The sequence below is a fragment of the Penicillium nucicola genome, assembly GCF_028828085.1.
Source record: "Penicillium nucicola strain IBT 29836 chromosome Unknown utg000001l, whole genome shotgun sequence".
NCBI classification, from domain to species: Eukaryota; Fungi; Ascomycota; class Eurotiomycetes; order Eurotiales; family Aspergillaceae; genus Penicillium; species Penicillium nucicola.
The window spans coordinates 1,932,568-1,949,100 of NW_026643125.1; the positions used below are offsets into that span (position 1 = coordinate 1,932,568).

The 16,533-nt window shown below is 49.0% G+C and overlaps 8 protein-coding genes across 8 annotated transcripts; 5 read left to right on the forward strand and 3 right to left on the reverse strand.

Annotated features, from left to right (window-relative positions):
* Positions 1 to 153: 153 nt before the first annotated feature.
* Positions 154 to 854, reverse strand: N7511_000739 (uncharacterized protein; the record flags this gene model as incomplete). The annotated part of the gene is made up of 3 exons (XM_057123164.1): positions 154 to 266; positions 358 to 462; positions 569 to 854. 3 exons carry the CDS (start codon positions 852 to 854, stop codon positions 154 to 156), a joined length of 504 nt encoding a protein of 167 aa, XP_056988897.1.
* Positions 855 to 3,039: 2,185 nt separating this feature from the next.
* N7511_000740 (fatty acid desaturase) lies at positions 3,040 to 4,400 on the forward strand (the record flags this gene model as incomplete). Its single annotated transcript, XM_057123165.1, has 3 exons — positions 3,040 to 3,127; positions 3,178 to 4,034; positions 4,086 to 4,400. The coding sequence occupies 3 exons, from the start codon at positions 3,040 to 3,042 to the stop codon at positions 4,398 to 4,400; spliced, it is 1,260 nt and encodes a 419-aa protein (XP_056988898.1).
* An 826-nt stretch (positions 4,401 to 5,226) lies between these two features.
* N7511_000741 (uncharacterized protein) lies at positions 5,227 to 6,507 on the forward strand (the record flags this gene model as incomplete). Its single annotated transcript, XM_057123166.1, has 1 exon — positions 5,227 to 6,507. One exon carries the CDS (start codon positions 5,227 to 5,229, stop codon positions 6,505 to 6,507), a length of 1,281 nt encoding a protein of 426 aa, XP_056988899.1.
* Positions 6,508 to 7,021: 514 nt separating this feature from the next.
* On the forward strand, positions 7,022 to 8,728 carry N7511_000742 (glycoside hydrolase family 32 protein; the record flags this gene model as incomplete). Its single annotated transcript, XM_057123167.1, has 1 exon — positions 7,022 to 8,728. One exon carries the CDS (start codon positions 7,022 to 7,024, stop codon positions 8,726 to 8,728), a length of 1,707 nt encoding a protein of 568 aa, XP_056988900.1.
* Positions 8,729 to 9,260: 532 nt separating this feature from the next.
* On the forward strand, positions 9,261 to 11,149 carry N7511_000743 (MIP/aquaporin family protein; the record flags this gene model as incomplete). Its single annotated transcript, XM_057123168.1, has 3 exons — positions 9,261 to 10,196; positions 10,250 to 10,779; positions 10,837 to 11,149. 3 exons carry the CDS (start codon positions 9,261 to 9,263, stop codon positions 11,147 to 11,149), a joined length of 1,779 nt encoding a protein of 592 aa, XP_056988901.1.
* Positions 11,150 to 11,421: 272 nt separating this feature from the next.
* On the forward strand, positions 11,422 to 12,123 carry N7511_000744 (putative isochorismatase family hydrolase; the record flags this gene model as incomplete). The annotated part of the gene is made up of 1 exon (XM_057123169.1): positions 11,422 to 12,123. One exon carries the CDS (start codon positions 11,422 to 11,424, stop codon positions 12,121 to 12,123), a length of 702 nt encoding a protein of 233 aa, XP_056988902.1.
* Positions 12,124 to 12,560: 437 nt separating this feature from the next.
* N7511_000745 (uncharacterized protein) lies at positions 12,561 to 13,591 on the reverse strand (the record flags this gene model as incomplete). Its single annotated transcript, XM_057123170.1, has 3 exons — positions 12,561 to 12,800; positions 12,861 to 13,125; positions 13,191 to 13,591. 3 exons carry the CDS (start codon positions 13,589 to 13,591, stop codon positions 12,561 to 12,563), a joined length of 906 nt encoding a protein of 301 aa, XP_056988903.1.
* A 1,406-nt stretch (positions 13,592 to 14,997) lies between these two features.
* On the reverse strand, positions 14,998 to 16,353 carry N7511_000746 (succinate--CoA ligase (GDP-forming) subunit alpha; the record flags this gene model as incomplete). The annotated part of the gene is made up of 7 exons (XM_057123171.1): positions 14,998 to 15,498; positions 15,560 to 15,642; positions 15,697 to 15,722; positions 15,800 to 15,862; positions 15,915 to 16,041; positions 16,095 to 16,123; positions 16,193 to 16,353. The coding sequence occupies 7 exons, from the start codon at positions 16,351 to 16,353 to the stop codon at positions 14,998 to 15,000; spliced, it is 990 nt and encodes a 329-aa protein (XP_056988904.1).
* Between the last annotated feature and the right edge of the window lie 180 nt (positions 16,354 to 16,533).

Here is a 16,533-nt window from a genome sequence, read left to right on the forward strand (position 1 = left end):
CAATTCATTAAAAACCTCCCAGAGGCCTGTAAAACACCATGAAGTAGAGACATTATGCTTCTAGATGAGATCGTGAGAAGACGTGACGAGAAAAAGACATGCTAAAAAAAAAAGCGAAGCATAAAACTATGCAGAACCGACTCATGCCGTCTCCTATTTCGCGTACTCAACCTTGACCTGAACCTTGCTGCAGCTGGAAGGAATAATAGGGTCGTAGTACTTGTACAAGTAGAATAGCTGAGGCGCATTATGGAACCAGTCGCAAACTGTCGAGCGCGTTAGTCTGACAGGATCACCAAGTGGAGACCGTGGAGCGTGGAGCGTGAGGCGTGGAGCCCAAACACCCAAGAAACATACCGAGCCAGCCACCAAAGCCCATATCCTCCGACCATTGGAGGAGACCATTCTTAACGGAGAACCCGTCGGTACCCGTGCCAGCATTGATCTGAATTGGTTCCCAGGCTGTGCAAAAATTCAAAAGTCAGTGATTCATTCAGGTGGCGAGGGTGGCGATAGTTCCCAGCTAGAACGGATATGTCCGGGGAGAGCGGGTGCGGGTAGAACTCACAGGCGTAGTTTGTGTCGCCGATGGCGATCATTCCCCAGGGGAATTCGGTCTGGTAGTCGAAGAAGACGTTGGTGCCATTGAGATAGGCTGAGCTGGCGGTGCCGACGTCGCTGGTTAGGACTGCGTCGTTCAGGCCGGCGCCTGTGTGGTAGCCGTAGACGTAGAGGTTGTTGTGTTCGGCGTGGGTGGCGCTGGTGGTCTTGAGGTGGAAAGTCTTGGGTGCTCTGGCGACTGGAACTGCGACCGCAGAGGCTGCTAGCATGAGAAGAGGTGCGAGGAACTTCATTGTGAGGGTGAGAAGTAACAATTAGAGTGAAAGATTTGAAGAGTGGGAAGTGAGAAGTTGGAAGATGGGAAGTTGGAAAGTTTAAAGGTTGAAGTTTAAAGGTGGTTGGGGAAGTTTGGAAGCTCAGCGAAAAGCAACACGATCGACAGGAGGATCACTCTGAATTTATGCCACTCGATTTCGGCCATTTTCTAGTGCAGATACTGTGGAGATGCTGCACACCGCACAGTTTGTTCTACAATTCCCTGATTTCCCCATTTCTAGGCAACTTCGTCCGAGCTCCATTCTGTATAGCCTCCCCCCGGGCAATTTGCGGCGTACTGTACTGCAACCTGGGGAAATCGCCTGTCAATGAGACATCCCGTATGCTGATCACCCATGGCAATGATGTCGATGGGCTGGGATAGTTGGGACTTGCATCAGTAGTGCGTGGAGGTCATGCAAATCTTACTCCATCAAGGCTTAGCGTCCCTGGGGTTGCGAACTAAAGAGCGAACTAAAGGATGGGCGATGGAGGGGATGTGAGACATTTTTCTGCGGCTTTGGGTATTCAGTTTGATCTTTAGTCTGATTCCTTGATCTTTGGAGGGTTCTTGGGGTCAGATGCGACCTAATCAGAGGGTGTTATGAGACATTGCGCTTTGTTCATTGACCATTTACTGAAAACTGTTAGAGGTGGCTTGCAAAGTGACATCTTTCAGATCTCATGATACTCGGCATGAGCGCAGAGTCACCTCTACACATGTACAAGGCTCAGTTTAGTATGAGATTGCAGTATGAGATCCTGCCTTCCTTAGTTTTGAGGATATTCGCAACTTCTCAACTAAGCCTCAATTGGATGGAAGGTCGCCTCTCTATGCTTAATGTCGTTTACTGTGACAATCGAGTCAAATGTCTACCCTAGGTCAGTATGCCGACAAAGGGCGTAAAGGAAGTTGGATTATCACAATTACGAGAAAATAGGCTAGGTCCACTCTGCAGATACTGCAATACTGTGAAGTCATAGATTGTTTGGTAAGGCGGGATAGAAGCCTGAGGCCGCAACTCATCCTTGAAGTTGGGTTTGTTTCTTCTTGCACAAAGTAAACATTGAACTTAGGACCCTGCTGAAGAATGAATCTGTCGAAATCGCTCACTGATAAATCTGTTGTGCCATGCACACTCTCATCCTTATACTTGTCACACAATCATAAGCTATCTTCAAAACTAAGCTCTTGAATAACATGCCACCCGCGGTCGTGCCAAGAAAAATCAAAAGTGGTCTGATTGTTCTTGTAATCCCTCTGTGAGTGCATACCCGAAATCCCTTGGACACATGCTATCCCTTCTTCCCGGTATGTAGAGGTAAAAATTAGACGCGTCAAGTAGCGCATTCAGACGTTTTTCAATTTTACAATGGCTGGTTTTCTGATAGCTCAATAATACTAAGCATGGGGCGAAGGAAGCCTGACTTGAGTTGTGTTGTGCGTGACTACGCGCTGTATAAAAAAAATCCAGATATATTGCTGTATACCTTCAGTTATTATAACCCAGATTAAAGGTATCACAGGGCTATTCAAAGGCACAACTACTTGCAATCCAAGATCTCGTATGTTCCTGAGTTGATCAAAGAAGTCTTGGCACGGTCGCGCTGATAGGAGCCAAAAGCCTCCGATCAGGGGCTCGCATAAGGTATACATACATGTCCAGGCTTCCTTGTTACAAGTACTGTGTATCGTACTGCAATGCGAGAGGTGCATACCAAGGGCTAGAACGAGGCTGAGTATTTATAGAACAAAGCACTATGGCATGCAACTTATAACATAGGGGTCTTGCATTCAGAGCCTTCCAAACATCCAAGATCCCTTGATTGCAAAATCTGTGCATGTATCCTGAGACTGGCTTCTCAATAATAAAAAAAACTCCCAGCCTAGAGAGCTCAGGAAATAGAACGTTGCAAGTGTTTGGATATGAAGACTTCACAACACAACAATCCTGGACCCACTTCAAAGCTCCCGAAATCTCTTCGTACCCCTGACGCGTTGTCTTTTAGGCTTACAGGCACATTCTGATTCTTATAACTTGGCGAGCATTTCCAGAATCTGCCTAGAACATACAGTAGACTTTTTCGGGAGTTCTCTGGATCGGCACGCCTAAGCCTCCCCGCATTAGATCCCAACGTCAGGCCAACAGCCACATCTGAAATATGGATCCATCTACATATACCGATCCCCAGCTCACCTTCCAGGATCGGTTGGTGATCGATGCTATCGTCCCCAGACCCGACTCCAAAGGTGAGCTCCCCTGGACTGTGGATGAAGTAGCCCCGCTAACAACTATCCAGACCAGGCGGCAACGCCGGACAGCCTCACCAAGAAGGAAACCATTCAGAAGCTGCACAATCTAAATGATCCCTCTCATGCTGAGTTTGATCCATCAGTCTTCCAGCTCTGGGATCTGCCGCTGCTACGGGCCAAGCTGCCCGCGCCTATCCAGAAATATGTACTGACGCCTTACATAAACTGGGCGAAAGATGTCGTACGTGTCCAGACCGATGTGGTGATGGTGACACATCTCATTCTTTATTTCACCACCATTGTGCCAAGTGGGATATTCTTATTCTACCGCTTCTCGTATCTACATGGCTTCGTGCATTGGTTCATGCAACTGTTCTACTGCGGCGCATTCACCCTGATGAAGCATCAACATATTCACATGAATGGAGTCCTGTCATCCAAATACTACCTGTTTGACATGCTATTCCCGTATCTGCTTGATCCCATGCACGGCCACACATGGAACTCCTATTTCTACCACCACATCAAGCACCACCACGTCGAGGGCAATAGCGAAGAAGATCTGAGCTCCACAATGCACTATGACCGTGACAGCGTCCCTGACTTCCTCTGCTACGTGGGCCGCTTTGTCTTCTTCATCTGGTTTGAGCTCCCAATGTACTTCTTTCGAAAGGGCCAGACGAAGTATGCTTTGCGATGTGCGTTCTGGGAGTTGAGTAACTATGTCGCTCTCTATACTCTCTACAACTACGTCAATTCCCGGGCCACATTGTTTGTGTTCCTTCTTCCTCTCACGGTCATGCGTCTTGGTTTGATGGTTGGAAACTGGGGCCAGCATGCGTTCGTGGACCCGTCTGACCCTGATTCGGATTATTTGTCAAGTATCACACTTATTGATGTCCCGGTAAGTTGGTCTAAATGTGTAATGTATTTGAATGACGCTGACAAATAACAGAGTAACCGATTCTCGTACAATGATGGATACCACACCTCCCACCATTTGAACCCCCGCCGCCACTGGAGAGATCACCCCGTCGCCTTTTTGACACAGAAGGATCGCTATGCGGAAGAAAACGCCCTGGTTTTCCGGAACGTTGACTATATTTTCATCACTGTTAACCTATTAAGAAAGAACTACGAGCATCTCGCGAAATGCCTCATTCCTATTGGGGATCAAGTCAACATGAGCCTTGACGAGCGAGTGGAGATGCTGCGCCGTCGGACACGGAAGTTTCCAAAGACCTCGACTTCATCAAAAAAGACTGAATAAGAGCGAAGATCTCTTAAATCAATTTGACCGCCCTAGGTATCGAGGGGGCCCCTTTTACTGGCGTCCTTTTTTTTCAACATGTCTCCTATATTACGGCATAACCTCAAGTCAATATATTTTGCCGAGAGCCGAGATCGGCAGCAATATCGTTTCGCTTTACGCTCGACCCTAGTCCGCGTAGAGTGTGTTCCTGACCACCTAAAAGGACCCTTTGTGTTCCTGACCCGGAGATGTGATATCAACCTTGGAAGTCATATGAGCCAACATCACTTTATCCCTTCATCCCTGTAACTCCTTCTGGTCATACTTCTTCACGGCCGATCTTTCCTCATATAAAATCATCCCTCGAAAACCCACGCGACACAAATCGTGAGTGGGTCTCGTGTTGACGCGATGCAACTCCATATAAAATCCGCGACGATCCTTTATATCCCCCCACGCCGATCATCTGCTTCACCCTCAGACCTCAAGACGACGAACAAACAAAGGTCATCTGCAAGGCGCCAATAGCGCCAAGGGCATCACGTGAGGCCGTTCAGTTCGCGATCAAGGGGCAGTTCATTTCCCGATGCGGGGAAAAGCGTAACATCGCGCCCTTTGTTTACTCAGTCATCAATGACCGGACGATTCGACTCCCCGGAAAGTATTTAATCGGTGGTGCCCGGTGTATTCGTGGAGAGGGAAGAAAGCTATTCGTGGTCAGCGTTAAAACGCCAAACGCCAAACAAAAAGCAAAATCAATACCAGTCAGATTGGCATAAGCACTATGTTTTTGTTACATTTTGTGGCTCTGGCCACTACTGCCGCTGGCTATGTAGTCACGACTATGGTCAATGACAAGGCTTCCTGCTATCTATACCCCGAGTCTCTCAGACACAACGGGGAAGCAGTGGACGATGCATCATCCATCCACCAGGCCTTTCAAACATGTGGCCAAAACGGCGATGTCATCTTCACAGATGGAGTATTCAACATCAACTCCGTGCTGAACACGACGAATCTAGCGAACTGCGACGTCACGCTGCAAGGCGAGCTCCGCTTCTCAACAGACATTGACTACTGGCTTTCTCACTCCTACGATGTCGTATTCCAAAACCAGTCAACAGCCTGGCTCTTCGGCGGCGAGAACGTCACCTTCCGCGCCGACGGCGGCTGGTACAACGGCCAAGGTCAGGCTTGGTACACAGAGAACCAGAACCACAGCAACCAACCCGGTCGACCGATTAGTATCACATTCTTCGAGTCGAGGAATCTACTAGTGGATGGTCTACGCATCGTCCAGCCACAGTTCTGGGCTACGTTCGTGACGTATAGTTACAACGTCTCGATCACGAATTTCTATGTCAACGCCACGAGTAACGATCAATGGGGCACGGTCAACACCGACGGCTACGACTCATGGAACAGCGACACGCTCCTGGTTGAGAACGCCGTGATTCAGAACGGCGATGACTGCATCGCTGCCAAGGGCAATACGACAAATCTCCATGTCAGGAACATTACCTGCTACGATAACTTCGGCATGACCATCGGGTCTGTGGGCCAGTATCCCGATAAGCCGGACTATGTCGAGAACGTCACGTTCGAAGATGTGAAGTGCTACAACTGCATGGAAGGCGCGTTCATTAAAACATGGCAAGGCGTACCGGCCGACGACAACAACCTCAACGGGGATGCTGGCGGCGGAGGCAGCGGTCTGATTAAGAATGTTACGTGGCGGAATTTTGAAATGACAAATGTCGCGCTGCCGATCCAGATCTCACAGTGTATCTATACCGAGGCGGATGGCAAGTATTGCAATACGTCCAAGATGGCCATTGAGGATATTACGTGGTCGAATATCAAGGCGACGACGCGGTATAATGTTGGTGCATCGATCTATTGTTCGGATGTCCATCCTTGCCCGCGGATCAAGTTTGAGAATGTTCAGTTGGAGTCTGTGAATAGTACGCTTGGTTTGCCGATGTATGGCACTACCTTGCAGGACGAGGTTTACCAGTGTACGAATATTGTCGGTCAGGAAGATTCGGGTATTCCTTGCAATCGGGCTGCGCCGAATGACTATAGTCAGGTTGTGACGAGGAATATCCAGGAAACTGACAAATGAAAGCAGATTTGAAACCGAGTGGGCTGGAAGTTGGATGTTGGGTGGGTTTGGTTTGGCTAGTGAGAATTGTACATACAAGAATTCTACAATGTCTAATGTGACGCAATCCGCATAAGAACAGATTCCTCGGAGAAACTCGACTGTCATCCGACTCTTCCGACGTATGTTATGCAGAGGGATTTCATCTAGGCCTTGCGACAAGATCATCGCTCACCAGATGCTCCCAGCATAGTGCAGAGCCACGGCCCGAATATGGCATTGGAATGCGTAGAACTCCGAGGTTACTACCGAGTTTCAGCGACTTGGCTCCGGACATAACACCTCCTGGCTATGTTGCCAGTACCAAAATGCAAGGCTAACTTTCTATTTCCCCGAAGATATGCAGAGCGGTGGATTCCCCCGTGGGGTAAACCCAAGAGGGGAGAGGTACGTGCTACGGGGTGAACACATAAATATCATTTGAGAACACAGCTCATAATGCAACTAAATAATCAAAATCTATTCACAGACTAGCATGGGCGTCTTACTCGAGACGGTATTAGCATTCGGCCTGTTGGCCAGCTCGGCCTCTGGCATGAACTATACCGAGCCGTACCGCCCTCAATACCATTTCTCGCCCAAACAAGGCTGGATGAATGATCCCAGTGGTCTGTTATACCATGAAGGCACCTATCACCTCTTTTTTCAATATAATCCGGGCGGAATCGAATGGGGAAATATGTCGTGGGGCCATGCAACAAGCGAAGACTTGACCCATTGGGAGGAACAGCCCGTCGCGTTACTTGCGCGGGGCTATCCTTATACTGTGACGGAGATGTTCTTCACTGGGAGTGCTGTTGCAGATGTCAATAACACCAGTGGGTTCGGCATCGACGGGAAGACCCCCCTGGTTGCTATGTATACTTCCATGGTAAGTCTACAGGACCATCCCATCCTATACTCCTATCATATCCAAGAATTACTCTCACAATACCAAACACAGTATCCTCTAAGTCAAACATTACCCAGTGGTAAAGAAGTCCTCGCAGAACAACAATCCCAATCCGTCGCCTACAGTCTAGACAACGGCAAGACCTGGACAACATATGACGCCGCCAACCCAGTTATCCATAATCCGCCAGCGCCCTACGAAACCGAGTACGAAAACTTCCGAGACCCATTCGTATTCTGGCACGAGGAAACCCAGAAATGGATCGCAGTGACAGCGCTCTCCAAACTCCACAAACTCCTCCTCTGGAGCTCCCCCAATCTCAAAGACTGGTCACCACTCAGTACATTCGGACCCAGCAACGCAGTCAGCGGCGTATGGGAGTGCCCAAATCTTTACCCTCTCCCTCTTTTCAACCCCAACGACCAAGACTCCTACTCCTCAAAATGGATCATGGTCGTAGGCCTTAACCCCGGCGGACCCCCCGGCACAGTCGGATCTGGCACACAGTATTTCATCGGAGAATTCGACGGTACGACATTCACCCCGGATCCAAGCAATGTCCACCCAGACAATGAAACCGCCAATTGGCTCGATTGGGGCCCGGACTTTTATGCGGCCGCTAGTTTCAACGGTCTACCGGACGGCGAGAGAGTCCACCTTGCTTGGATGAATAACTGGCAGTACGGCGCTGCGATACCGACTGATCCGTGGCGAAGTGCGATGACTCTTCCGCGTCGACTATCTTTGGAGATGGTTGGCGAGGAGATCGAGCTTCTCCAGCGGCCGCATGGGAATCTGCAAAGTATCACGGGCCACAGCCTTGTATCGCATTCCTGGCACTCTGTATCGAAGGGGTCGGTGAATCTCGGTTCGCTGGGCAAGGCATTCCGTGTTGCTTTGAGCTTTGCGGATCATGATGCTGGCGGTTCTCGGGCTTCTGCGTTTGCGATTTCTGTACGTGCTACGTCGGATTTTGGGCAGCAGACGCTTGTTGGGTATAATTTTACTAGTAAGGAGGTTTTTGTGGATCGGCGGGGGTCCGGGGATGTTGCTTTTGATGGGACTTTTGGGAGTCTTTACCATACGCCTTTGGCGGCGGATTCTGATGGGCGGGTGAATCTGCAGATTTTTGTCGACTGGTCAAGTGTTGAGGTTCTTGGAGGGAGGGGAGAGGTTTCGTTGACTGCGCAGATTTTCCCTGATGCAGACTCTACTCATGCTCGGCTTGTTTCGGTGGAGGGTAGCACTGCAGATGTTGAAATTCGGGCTCATAGAGTCGGTTCGGAGTGAAAATGGGTGCAAATGTATAAGATTGAGAGGCAGGGAATAAAGTTGAGAGAAGCCGAGCTTCCGATTGGCGGGTTGCGTACCAGGGATCTGAGATCTGATTTGCGGAACCCCAGGGCAGTGGCAAATATCTTCTGTTGTTGTTTGGCCGGCTTGAGGGACCGGTTCTCACCTTGTATGTGAAGACATTCTGTTTATATCGGTCGTCAGGTTGATGTCACCAGGCCGAGAATCCAAAAGAACCCTTTTTTTGTTTGACATCTCCTGCCAACACTGCTCAATCGAAGCCTTGATTGGTGATATCCCCATATTTTGACAGCCAGAAAATCTTGAATCCAAGGTAATTTTCTGTATTGCCCCCGTCGATCTCGAGGAGATTGGAAACTGTCTCGTCTGTCATAGAATCACTCTATCACTTGAGCTCAAGGATTGTAAACGTATAAGAGCCCCCACCGTACCACCAATTGATCTTAAATCTGCTTGCACATTATCCTTTGATTGTTCTTTGCATATCCTAATCTCGTCAAATTTCAATATGGGCGAACAGTCGTCCCACAAACACTCACAGGGGCCTTCACTCCATCCAATTGAGGAACGTGAAAATAGTCCCAATTCGGTATCATCTGGCGATACGTTGAACAGTACCAACAACAATCCTCCTAAAACACAGTATTCCAAGGAAGTCAAACAGCAGCAAGAACAGCAACAGCAGCAAAAGTCTTCATCTCAACAGCGCCCACAACCAGAAGCGCTCCAGAATGAATATCCATCTACACCACAAGGGCAACCATCAACGCCTTTCGGCCCACGAGCTGCCTTCAACAGACAGCCCACAGAATCAGGTAGTCTTTACTACGGACACCAGTCTCAGCAAAATGGCTCGACCAGAGTACCAACCCGAGATACCATTCGACAAGGACCATCCCACACCTTGGCAGGCCCAGGTCCGATGGATAACCAACCAGAACAAGGGCCTGTATATCTAGATCCAGAATATAGACACATGAACCCGCGCTACGGCAAAAACCACGAGCAGCCCGTCTGGGGCTTAGCAAAACCTCTTCCGCGGGTTGTGAGGCCCGGTATGCGTCGCGATGAACATACCGAGCAGAAAGCATACGACACCAAGCCTCGCGGAGAGGCAGAGCCCGCACCAGAGCTTGGCGCAACACCCGGCATGTCCAATTCCCATTCCAATACCAATGACACTCCTGCAACTCCTGCAACACCGTCCTCGCCAGCGCAGCATCCTCCCACATATGCATCTGCGGCGCAACAGGGCGCTCCAGTCGAACATGCCGTGTATGGAACACAGCCCGATGGTCTTTTACGGCCAATGGAAAGTGAAGCTGGTCATGGCGGGGGGATAATGAAAGAAGAGGACATGGGACAAACGGAACAAGAGGAATTCTTGAACAATTGGGTTAAAATTCGGAATTATCTCAAGGAACCCTTCGCCGAATGGCTCGCTGTAAGTATACACCCTCCTCTCTGAATATTCCGGTACTAATACTGCCGTTTTAGACAACAGTGGCCCTCTTCATCGGACTAACAGGAACCCTGGCAATATCAACTGGAGGCACAAACGCCGGAACCAAACTCTCAGAAAACTGGTCCTGGGGTCTCGGCTCAATGGTCGGGATCTACCTGGCTGGTGGTGTCTCCGGTGCACATCTCAACCCAGGTATATCCATCGCGCTCTGGATATTCCGCGGGTTTCCCGGTCGACGATGCTGCTATTATGTCATTGCGCAGCTTCTTGGTGCAATTACTGCTGCAGGATTGGCATACTGTATCTACCGCGATTCAATCCTTACTTTCTCCCCGACTGCCAAGGCTGGTAGTTCCGGTCTGGGGTTTTATACTGAGCCCATGAGTCATGTCAGTTCTGCGACGGCATTTTTTACGGAGTTCATTGCGGATGCGATTCTTCTTTGTGTTATCTTTGCCATGGGTGATGATAGTAATGCTCCGCCTGGTGCTGGAATGCATTCTTTTGTGATTGGTTTAGTTATCTATGTGCTTTGTATTTGTTTGGGATTCAATACCGGAGGGTGAGTTTCTGTTCCAGTTTTCTTTGTCTTGAGGACAGTTCTAATTCGGATTTACAGATGTTTGAATCCAGTGCGAGACTTTGGGCCTCGTCTTGTTGCTTTTATGGTCGGGTATGGTACTGACACATTCACTGCTCGGAATGGATGGTGGTTCTGGGGTGGTTGGGTGGCTACTATTAGTGGCTGTCTTGTTGGTGCTACTCTCTACGACACGTTCATCTTCATTGGAGGTGAATCTCCCATCAACTATGCCCCCAGGCGACGCATGAGAGCGAAGCTTAAGAAGGAGACAAAATGGCGGCATAGACTTGGTATTGGGAAGAGTAAAATTCCTTCATTGGAAGAGGGAATTAAAAGATTGGAAGATTGATTTCTTACGTTTCTTCGTAAATTATTTCAGTAGACCCCCACATCTGCACATGCCATTGTTCCTCTCACTAACTGTTCAATTGCTACTAATTGTGGCGTTGATCTAGCAACAGATGGAATAATCGAAAACTCCATAGATCTGATTAGTGAGCCGGGTGAGTCACGGAAAAGCCCCCGGATATAAAATGACCCCCATATAACCCCAGCATCAACCGTCAACCCTCCGAAAAAAATCAACTCCATAAGTCGAGATCAGCATCTCCCATTGTCAAAATGACAGCACAATTGGACTTCAGCCTCCCCACAGCCCTAATCCTAATCGACAACCAAGCCGCCTTCACTCATGAACCAACAATCTCACACTGGGGCACTCAGCGCTCAAACCCACGCTACGAAGCCAACCTTCAAGCACTCCTCACTGCATTCCGGACCGCAAAGTCGCAGTCTCCCTCTTCTTCTCAATTCGAAGTCATTCACATCTTCCACTCATCTACCAGCCCGGGTTCATTACTCCACCACTCTCACCCCGCACAAGGAATTCGTCCACTAGACTTTGCGACTCCCGCATCGGATGGGTCGGAGCCTATTTTTTGGAAAAGCGTCAACTCGTCTTTTATTGGGACGGGGCTGGAAGCGCACTTGCGTGAGAAGGGCTTCCGTCAACTGCTTTTTGCTGGGTTGACGACTGATCATTGTGTTTCGACTACTGTGCGCATGGCGGCTAATCTGGGGGTTGTGGATCGGTATTTGGGGGATGGGCCTGTGAAGTTGAGGGCTGATGGGAGTCACGAGAATGAGGTTGAGGTCGATCAGGGGAGGATTGTGCTTGTTGCTGATGCCACGGCTACTTTTGGCAAGGCTGGGATTGATTCGGAGACTATTCAGAAGGTCACTGTTGCTAGTCTTGATGGCGAGTTTGCTGATGCCATTGGGACGGATGAGGTGGTTAAGGCTTTGGGAAATATTAAGAAATAGGGTAGGTGTTGAGATGTCTATATTAACTGGAGCAAATTGTGACTCGCAAAGTTCTCATGATCGATTATTAAGGTCTAGTATAATGGAGCAACAAATTTGACCTGGGAGTATTTCCCAGGAAAAAGCAGAAGGGTCTCGAAGTATTTACCTTGGCTTTATTTGTACCCTACTTGTATTATGAAATGATGTTCTCTCTCATCCCCAGATGGATTTGAAATGTAGATCTGCTAGATACAGGTTGACAAACGAATAAGAATACATGCGATGCGTTGCGATGCGAAACGAGAACAGTACATGGTGCATACCACATAAAACATAGAACATAATAAGATATGATAGCTGACAGTGCAATAGGAAATTGGAAACATTAGATTTTTTTGATGCTTCAGCTGCCTTCGCTGATAGGAACTTCAGATGACAAGGAACTTGGTATGTGTTCAAGATTGATCGGACTCGTCTGATTCGTCGCTCTCTTCGATTGTCTGCATAGGAAGAGGTTTGGAAGTGTCCTTGCAGATGATGGGCCAAGTCCATTGAAGAAGGGTATCCATATTTTCTTCGTAGTGGTCGTTATCGAATGCAATTGCCTTGGTATGAGCAATTCTGAGGCGACCTCCATCAAAATAGCCGTATAAGATGCGAACTTTGGAATCTGGTAGGAACGAGATAACCATTGTCTACGTCCAGGTCAGTAAATCTATCTTGCCAACATGAGGGATTGGGATAAGCAAACATACCGGGATGTCATGTTGAAACAGGCAGTTTTCTGCGTATTTGCGAGAACTTATTGATGATTTGGATTTTTGGGGCTTGACAGCGGCCAGCATCCATCGGAGGAGCACAATAATCTCTCCTGTGGACGGGGTATTGATTTTGTAGCAGTCTTCGCTGTTCATAATGACGACTTGATGGGATGCGCTAGCACTGACACTTGCGGCCCCTTGGTCGATGATGAAGCCATGTTTATCGTTGCTGTTGTATAGATCGCCTCCTTCTTCGGGACTATGTTTGGTTAGAGTTAGCCTGTGTATGTGACCATGTACGAGTCACACGGAATATAAACTTACTTGATAAACTGCCAGCCAGGTCCTGCTCTGCGGCCGTTGGGCGAGTGTGTGATATACTTTGAGAAGGACTTTCGTAGTTGTTGATGAAGCTTTAGGCCGTCGAAATCTGGGTTGTTCTTCTTCTCCAGCATGGATAGGTACATGTCGTCTTTTGGGTTCTTGGGGTCGAGTGAGGTGTTTTTGACCTGAAAGTCGGTCTTTCGATCCGGTTTGTAGTATTGAACCATAGAGGATGAGGTTGCGCCAGTGGCGAAGTCCATTTGATGGAGCTTGATGCGATATGTAGTGTAGTATGAATCAAGTGCTCCTGAATCCTCATCTTCGAGATCCCAGAGCAGATCCTCCATACGACTCTCCTTCTCGCCGTACAACCAGACCCAGAGAGGGGTGGGGTTAAACATCTTATATATGAATGGATAGTTGAAGAAGGAAGAAAGAGAAGAGAGGAAAGAGTGAGTCAGAATCCTCTTATATGTCCCATTATCTGGAGCCATGGTATTCACAAAAGTATAGAAAGCGTCGATTTCCCGGTCGAAAGTGTATAGGGAGTCACAATTGTGTTTGGCCATATTATAGAGCATAGGTGTGCTGCTGTCGGCTTAGCTAAACCCCTTCGAACTGCCAGGTACTCTGCCAGCACCTTGTTTCCGAGCAGATGTACCATGGATGAAATGGGAAATTATTAATAGTACTCGCAATTCAGTCCACGCGACACACTCGTCGAAGTCAGAATATACCCAGGGGCCTCCAATGATATACTTCCTAAATAGGCTTAGTGCATGTCCATACAATGGCCCAGTTCAGTCACATGTTCTGTGTATAAAGGCTTGATAGCGAGGAACCTTGAACGAGGGTACTTACAACACTTTGAATGTGAGTAAGCATTAACTGTAGTCAAACGACAAACGCCGTGGAGGTGGCTGACCAGGGGAACCAGGCTAGCCAGCAGCAATGTAGACTGAACCAACGACTATGTAAATCCATTTTACAGAGTAACCATCACGCTTTCCAAAAGTATATAGAAATCAACACCTGTGACGTCAATCCTGAGCTGATCTTTGGCCGTTGAATATCGGCTCCGGTGCTTGGTTGTTCTGTAAGTTACGTCGACCTGCTTGATCTCGTATTTGACAGAAATGGCCTACTTAAAGACAGGCGAATATCTCATTAAAATACCAACTCCTATTCCAAAGTCAGAATAGGACGAGTCACGTCCCTGTTGGCAACGAACTAATGACAAGGCGAGGTTTCCCCTAGAAAATACATGCTACAGCACTAGCTAGCCGATTCCAGTTCATATCAGTTTATGCTGGGTGATTAGTCCACACCTCAGGATGTTCGCTCGCACCAAAATAACTTGGAGCAATATCAAACATGGCAATAATGATACTAATTACCATACATAACTTGAGGACGGGACCTGCTGCGTGTACTATGAAGTGCCATCGTGGAATATGGGCGTAGGCCAGTCGAGCTGGAAGGCAGTAGATGCACAACCCCTAGGCTCTGCCGCATGGACGTTGAAGCAACCAAGTTGTGTATAAGTTGATGCGTGCATGTAGCTAATTATGGTCTACTCATTTACTTCGTTGGATCATCTATCATGCAAAACGGGATACAGTAAAGTTACACGAAAGTAATTACTTCAAGGGTCTCTAACACAAAGGAGAAAAAGAATACAGGAGCAGTTAACAGAGGAACAGCCCAAAAAGCCCCATAGTATAAATGGCAAATATCACCTCCAATCCCCAGCCGTGGCATAGAGTTTTAGGCAAACAAGACACATGATGCATCACCAGCGACGAATTTAGACAAGGTCGCGCTTGACGAACTCAGCAAGGAGGGACTTGCCGAGGTTGGCGGGAGAGCGCTCGACAATGACACCGGCGTCAGTGAGAGCGGAGATCTTGGAGTCAGCACCACCCTTACCACCGGAGACGATGGCACCGGCGTGACCCATGCGGCGGCCGGGGGGAGCGGAGATACCAGCGATGAAGGAAACGGCGGGCTTGTTGTGGATGTTGTTGGCCTTGAAGAACTCGGCGGCGTCCTCCTCGGCGGAACCACCAATCTCACCGATCATGATGATACCATCGGTCTCGGGGTCCTCGAGGAAGATCTTCAAGCAGTCGATGAAGTTGGTGCCGGAGAAGGGGTCACCACCGATACCGACGACGAGAGACTGACCAAGGCCAGCGAGGGTGGTCTGGTTGACGGCCTCGTAGGTCAGAGTACCGGAGCGAGAGACGATACCGACACGACCGCGCTTGTGGATGAAGCCGGGCATGATACCGATCTTGCATTGTCCCTATAAACGAATTGTATGAGTATCGATGCGCATTGCGATTGTAAGTATGGCGGTAGCTTACGGGAGCGATGATACCGGGGCAGTTAGGGCCGACCAGACGAGTCTTGTTCTGGGTCTTGAGGATGTCGGTGATGCGGACCATGTCTATATCAGAAAAATCAGTTCGCGTTCTTCATGTGATGATCGAATGGGCCGTACCGTGCTGGGGGATACCCTCAGTAATGCTATATAAAGGATGGACCAGTCAGTTTGAAGCTCTTGAAGGTAAAAAAAAAAGAAGTTTCAACGGGTTGACACGCACCAAACAACGAGGCCCATCTCAGCAGCGATGGCCTCCTCGATACCGGCAGCAGCGAGAGGGGGACTAGCTGCAGTTAGTCAATTATTCTGGGTGCATGGGAATCGCGGTATCATACGGGACGAAGATAGCAGAGGCGGTAGCACCGGTCTCCTTCACGGCATCGCTGACGTTGGCGAAGACGGGAAGGTCGAGGTGAGTGCTGCCGGCCTTCTTGGGGTTGGTACCACCGACAACATTTGTGCCTATCCTGTGTAAGCTATGGGTGATTCGTTGCGATGGCGAAAGAAGAAAATACCGTAGGCAATGGCCTGCTCTGCGTGGAAGCTGTTTTGAGGCAAAATGTCAGCGGCAAGCGCGTAGAAATATCAGGAACTCTGCGGGATTTGCACTCACGTTCCCTGCTTTCCGGTGAAACCCTGGAACAGGACGCGAGTGTCCTTGTTGATGCGAAGGTTGTTCACGGTGGATTGGTAGGCAGAGGTGGCCTCAGTCCGGCGCTGGGTGGCACCGAACTGGCGGAGGGCCGAGACAGTGTTACGGCGGAAGGCCTGCATTGCGATAGGTAGAGAGGAGAGGTGTTGAGGAGTATGAAAGGAGAGAAAAGGATTCGGGTATGGTGAAGGGATCGGGATGCGCGCCCGGGAGTTTTCGCTCGGGACAATCTTTTACTTAAGCGGATCCGAGTGCTGTTCGGGCGCAGGCCTCGGCGACCACATACAATTTTTGTTACCCCC